The 6,622-nt window shown below is 40.4% G+C and overlaps 1 protein-coding gene across 1 annotated transcript; it reads right to left on the reverse strand.

Annotated features, from left to right (window-relative positions):
• Positions 1 to 1,644: 1,644 nt before the first annotated feature.
• LOC116688532 (G-protein coupled receptor 61) lies at positions 1,645 to 6,422 on the reverse strand. Its single transcript, XM_032514636.1, has 2 exons — positions 6,077 to 6,422; positions 1,645 to 4,711 (listed from the first exon to the last, which is right to left on the reverse strand). The coding sequence occupies exon 2, from the start codon at positions 4,494 to 4,496 to the stop codon at positions 3,099 to 3,101; it is 1,398 nt and encodes a 465-aa protein (XP_032370527.1). The 5' UTR covers positions 4,497 to 4,711; positions 6,077 to 6,422; the 3' UTR covers positions 1,645 to 3,098.
• Between the last annotated feature and the right edge of the window lie 200 nt (positions 6,423 to 6,622).

The following is a 6,622-nucleotide window of genomic DNA, read 5'->3' on the forward strand; positions in this document are numbered from 1 at the left end:
TTTGTGTTGTTTTTTTGGTATTTTTTTCTTCATGTTTGCAGTAAGCTTTAATCTTTACACAAACATGATAATTGTATTTTCAATAATACTTTAGTCCCATTTTAGTCTCATTGTTTGACTGTAAACAACTGGTGCTATCAGCTACAGCACTTTACCATAACCATTTTACTTTTTTGAAGCACAAGAATACAGTTGCTCTTCCTTTTGCAAAAACAAAAGGCTAATGTAAATGCAAAACACTTTTTACTATTTATAAACAGAAATTTTATTTACATCAAAAGCAGCATCTATTTATTAACATTTATGACATCTGTAATTTTGTCCATCTGACTTAACTAGTGCCTCTTATTATGTATTTGTTTTTAAAGTATTTATCCATTTGCACAATCACTACTTTTCTTTACGCTGTCATTACTGCTGTTTTGGTACTTCTTAACTTATTTTACTACTTTTTCAGAATTGTTTATTCCTTTATCTTTCTGTATTTTGTCTACACTGAGGGAAGTCACACAAAATTGCATCGTATAATGACAATAAAGATCATTCTGAGTCTGATAAAAGTTGAAATGTAAAAACTATATGTATTTTGTAAGGTATAAAGCAATCAAGATTACAAGAAATTCTACATTCTAACAGAAGAATGGAGAGTAGAGAATTATTTCAGTTTACAGTATGAGATACTCACACCAAGAAATCCAGATATTGTGAAAAAAATAACAAACAAACAAAAATTACAGCTCTGGTTTAGTATAGAAAATGTATTTTAGAGTTCAAAATAGGGTGTTTGTTGGAGGCCCGGGGAGAGCACGCTCCTCCCGCCCACTACAGCACTGAGAAATGTCACTAGGTAATAATTGCCATGGGGATGGCAGAGCCTGGCGAAGCTGGGGGTGGTTACTGAGGTCCATCGTTGAGGTGTGAGGCCTGTGCGCACCAGCATTTCCAACGAAAACAGGTTAAACCGTGGCAGGAGTATTTCATATTTATTATCTATCTTATCTATCTATAATCTTTTCTTTATTTAATATCTATCTATCTATCTATCTATCTATTATCTACATATTTCTTATGAAGGTCATACCAATGGCTTTGGCCTTTTGAAGTTTAAATGTGTCCTTAAGGTCAAAGTGTTTGAACTGTGTCTTCCCTCTTTGCAATGGAATATCAAAGCAAAGCAGAGAGATTAAGCCACACACACTGAGATGTTGAGTAAAATAAAATATGTATTTGGCATCACTCAGCAGCCCCACATCATAGGTAAAATTCTGAGAATGCATCCAAAATGTTTTACAAACATAGAAACTCTTTATTACAATGTTATGTCTCACTCAAGTTTTAGGCGTGTATTTTTTCTAAAACACATTCATGTCATTGCAGTACAGTGGAATTCATCCTTTTATTTTTATCACAGCATAAAAACAATCTCTGAACATGTGAGAATCCTAACACAAACATTCAACATCATTCACAGTTTGGGATATTTAGATGTGATGAAAAGAGAATAAGCTCAACAAGCTTTTGATTTTGGATTGGCATCATCACTCAAAGAATATCTTAAAAACCCTGTATCCACACTACGTAAAAAAGTCTTTTCAATCAAACATTAACACATATAATTCATCATATGTATCCCAAATAGTTTTTTTATAAAATACCACTTCATCTCATCATCAAAAACAAGGCAGCGTCTGCACCTTCATTTCTAATAAAGGAGCAAATCACATCTGCTTTCTCCTTGCAACATTAGAATAGTGTGCAAGAGTCATACTTGACATGGAACTGAGCAGGACTGTAAAATAATGTTTTTCTCCCGCATGTGAGGTACTGTAAAAACCCTGATGAACAGGGTCAAACTAAATCTAAATGTATTCTCTGTCTGGATAAAAATTTCAACAACTGAAAAACAAACAAGGCAGTTACAGTCACTACATACATGTAAAAAAAATATCAGCCTCCTTGTAATGAAATTCATTACAAATACTTACACCCACTAATCTAAATAAAAAAATGGGCATGCTGAGTGAAACACAACCCCAAACTTACAGTTTTACTAAACATAACATAAAATTTTGCACATTTAACAAATGTGAGAAATACAATCATATTTAAACGTAATGCAGTGGATCAAGAGAATACTGATCTATATCCAAATACATTGATTAATACATCATATGGCAGAAAGCTGGGTGACCCTTAGGATGAGTTATAAAGTCAACCTGCAACCTAAACTGAGTCGACAAAGATCTGCTTTTTTGGAAATAAAAAAAACATGTCTTTGGACAAGCACCAAAGAAAGGAAAACTACATTTCAGGTGATTATTTGTAAAAAACTTATAGCAATTTCATGAGAGTTAGGCTACACTATGTATGCCTCCTAATTGATTATAATCAGATTGGCATACGAGTTAAGAGTGGCATTGTCATTGATGAAAGCACAGCCATCAATCAAAAGTGACAGCAGTGCTTTTCCCTCAATGGATCCCCTAAATACTCATAACTCCGTATATTTTATTGCGGTCTTCTTTGACAATACTTATTCAAAAACAATTAACTTTTCCAGAGTCTCAAAACTGATTGATTTGGCAGTTACAGTAAAAATACAGTATCACTTGGTGTGTGGCACTATTTCAACTCTGTGTATTTCAGCAAGTGTTCCCTGATTTGAAATCAAAAGGGATATTCTAAAAAACATTTAACTCTGACAATTTAGTTACCTAAACATAATCAAACATATATTTAATGTTATATTTTATCTTTAAAAAAGGCTTAACAAGTTACACTAATTGTATTCATTAAAGTAATTTACTGTACAGAACTGACCGGTTGTGTGGAAGGCCATTTTTGCCATTTTTAAAATCTAGCAGTAATATCCCTGTTCATAAACAACAGGAAGGCATCTTAAACAACTACTGTTTAAGGAAGGAATCTAATGAGGCAAAGTGCAATGATTCAAAGATACAATTTAAGTCATGGAGATCATCAACTGAGCTATCTATGGGACAGCTTTCAATAGAAGTAGAGAACGTCTTTTCACTGAAATAACTCCTGAAACTGTTTATATGAATGATCAAAATTAGTCTTCTTTTCAGACTTAAAACTTAATTGTCTATATAAATATGGTTGTTTTTAGCATGTTCCGTCTCAATAAATTCTGAAGTCTCCTCTGCAATTTGTCCAGGGATCCGGAAATCTATCGGTATGGTCTGTGCCGGTTCCGGTGGTTGGGACTGAGCCACGGGGCAGCAGGCCTCCCCTTTAGGGCTGGAGGTGCTGTGAGAGTTTTGAGGATCTAAGTTGCAGCCGGTGCCCTGAAGAAACTGAAGGAAATTCTCCTCAATGGATCCTTCACGGCTGGGCAGTCTGTCTTCCATCTCAACCCCTGCTCGACGAAACAGACAAGGCAGATGCTTGCCCAACTCATCCCGGATCTGTCTGTTGAGACAGCCATAAAAGAAGGGATTGGACGTGAAGCAGAAGTAGCCAATCCAAGTGACCACCTCCTCCAGAGAGGCGAGTGTGGCTGGAGGGCTGGCAGCCAGTGCTGAATACAGGTGGAAAGTAAAGTATGGCAGCCAGCAACAAAGGAATTGCCCACCTACTGCTGCCAACACTGCTGCAGCCTTTCCACCCCCAAAGGGGCGTTGCGGAGTGGCTCTGCCTGTCCCAGTCCCTGTCCCAGAGCTGGTAACCATCGTGGAACGGCTGCTGAGTGATTCTGACCGCTGGCGACGAGGCGTGTTCATCCAGGTGGGCAGAGGCCCATGGTGCATTGCTGCAACCCGAGCCACTTTGAACATATTGCAGTACACAACAAGAATGACCAATACTGGACACAGGAAATACACCAGAGTAAACAGGGCCATGAAGGCCAAGCGGTTTGACCCTCCCCCTGTCCAATGTAGTGAGCAGCGCCGGTGACCCTGAGCAGGTGGAGATGTGACTGCCCCTCCTCCCCCCACCCCACTACTCTCCAGAAGAGGAGTTCTTCCACCTTGCAGGAACCAAGCAAGCAGCGGCAAGGCAGACATGGCCAGGGCTTTGACCCAGATCCCAACAAGTACTGAAGCTACTAGGCCAACAGTCATTTTTACTTCATAGCGCATTGGGTGTATGATGTAGTAATAACGCTCCACATTGATGACGGAGATAGAGAGGATGGCAGCACTCACCAGGCACACACTGAGAAAGAGGTAGCTCCGGCACAGGGCCTCCCCGAAGAAGGCTCGGCTTGAGAGCATGCCAAGGGGCATCAGCACCAGGGCTGCGAGAAGGTCCACCATGCACAGGTGGAAGACAAAGGCAAACTTGTGGAGCTGTGGGGCCTTAGCAATGACCGTCATGACAGCCACATTACCCACCACAGCCAGCAGATCCATGAGTAGCATAGCCAGCAGGGCTAGCGACTGGGACAGAGCCCAGCCCTCAGGCAGATAGGAGGCAGACATGTTGGACATGAGCTGTGGAGGTGGGTGGGAGGAGTTCCACGTTGGCTCCATTGAAGGGTGGGATGAAGCAGGCAGGCAGGAGCAGTCACAGGCCCATCACCCATCCTTCAAAGCCAGGAAGTACGGCCAGAAAACAGCGGCTTGAAAATGAGGTCAAAAGCTGCCTTGTAGTCCCGAGGATGATGCTGTGATCGTCAGGAGGTTCAGATTTTATAATTCCTGTCCATTTAGAAAGTCTTCATGTCTTCTGTCAGTCACAACCCATCCTAAACACAAGAGAGACAGATGAAAATATGTGTTTCCCTGATTTTGCATGCATATTGCTATAATGAGTGACCCCTTATTTGTACTTCTGGGTTATATGCTCTAATCCTTTCAATCTGTAGTTCGTGCTGAGTTTCACTTTTGCCCCAGTTTTGCAGTTTTTTAACACACTTGGATCAAGCTTTATATAAATCCTCCATGCCTTCTCAAATCTCCGTTAAGGCAATTTTACTGATAATGTAATCCAAAGCCAGCCCTTAAACCAATTAACTCAATTAAGTGTGCATTATTCAAGGCAGAGACACTTACCACCTTTTTAGCAACATGCTGAGAAAAAAGAATGAGTTAAAGGATTTGAAAAATCATAAATCACGCCACTTGTCAAGCCACTTGAACATATTATAGTTCATAATTCTGCAACCAAATCATGAAGCCCAAAAACATGTGCATGATAATACTAACAGGATTTTGGACCACCTTCTATACACTTTCATTAATATAAAGGTCAAAGATTGGCTCCTTTGCCGAGTAAGCTGCTTTTCAAGCACACATCCTGTCAACGTATGAATGCATGCTAATTCCCCAAAACCAATCCAAATAATAAATAGGTGACAGTCTTTTTACGTCACATCTACACCTGCTGTGTGAACTCTTGTTAAATATGTATATCCAGGATCTAAACTGATTGTATACAGATAAAAAACATGCACACACAATCACAGATTACTGGAAGGCCTTGTGGGTCCAAGATGCAATGCTTTTGCTTGTGTACATGTACTACAATAGCAATAGCATGTCTGCCACTAAAGAAGCCCAGGCCAATTATATAACTTAATTTAATGTTTCAAATGGAAAACTTGAGGCTATTCATATGTAGCAGCAGAGGCTGGCTGCATGCATATTAACCATGCCCAGCTATTGTAGTCAACAGACATGGGTGGCTGCTGCTATAAGTATGTGTCAGACCAAGAAAACCCAGATGCTTGAATGCTCAATGCCACACATGTAACAAAAGCACAGGATGTTCTGCCTCCTGTCTGCAGTGACAACATTAGGAAAAAATTGAGCTCTAACCTCCCTCATTACCCTCTGTGAGCAACGTCTCTAAATCACACATAGGGGTACTCCCAATTCGGTTTAACCCTCCTATCTTGTTTAGTCATGTCTTACCACCTACTCATTTATATATTAATCCTTAATGCATTACACCCACTGTATAACGCAAGACCTACCTTCTATGTATCACAGCTAAATATTGTTGCACTCAGCAGTAATCAGCAGATTAGAAGAAGAGGGTGAGAGAAAGAGAGAAAATGTGGTGATAATCAGGGAGCGTGAGGGGAAGAAACAGAGAGAGCATCAAGTACCTGAATCTGAGTTTTTCCTGATGCAACTGTCTGCTGCTTTTGGTCTCAAAGGATGAAAACCTGGTGTGGCTCCCACAGCTGAGGTACTCAGTGGACATCAATCCCTGCACCTTTTAAATGCTGTTGAGGTACTTCCCACAGTAGAAGCCTGTTTCTCTTCCCATCCCTTGGTCTACCTCATGCCTCTTCCTCCGTGGATGACTTGAGTTGTGGCAGCAGAGGTTTTCCTGAAACGATGCTCATGTAAATGCATGTAAAGACACCAGCTCACTCTTTGCTTTCCCCCTCCACTCACACACAGTGACTGCAGAGATGGAGCAGGAGGCAGCGAGAAACAGGACCAGAGCTGCCGTCTCCACAGGGTCCTAGTGTCCTCACCGTATTGTCAAACATTACCTTCCAAGATTAGATGCTGAATATTACAATGGAAATGTCACTGTAGTTGTTAGCATTGTAAGCAGATTTTTAGTGTGGCATGAGAAAATAAAATAGTTAGTCCAAAATCTTTTAAAAACTACAGTCTGGCGATGTGAGACCAACAGTAGG

This window comes from Etheostoma spectabile, chromosome 4 (genome assembly GCF_008692095.1).
Source record: "Etheostoma spectabile isolate EspeVRDwgs_2016 chromosome 4, UIUC_Espe_1.0, whole genome shotgun sequence".
In the NCBI taxonomy this organism is placed as follows: domain Eukaryota; kingdom Metazoa; phylum Chordata; class Actinopteri; order Perciformes; family Percidae; genus Etheostoma; species Etheostoma spectabile.

Coding starts and splice junctions, on each gene's coding strand:
- LOC116688532 (XM_032514636.1), bottom strand. CDS start 4,496: ATGGAGCCAACGTGGAACTCCTCCCACCCACCTCCACAGCTCATGTCC.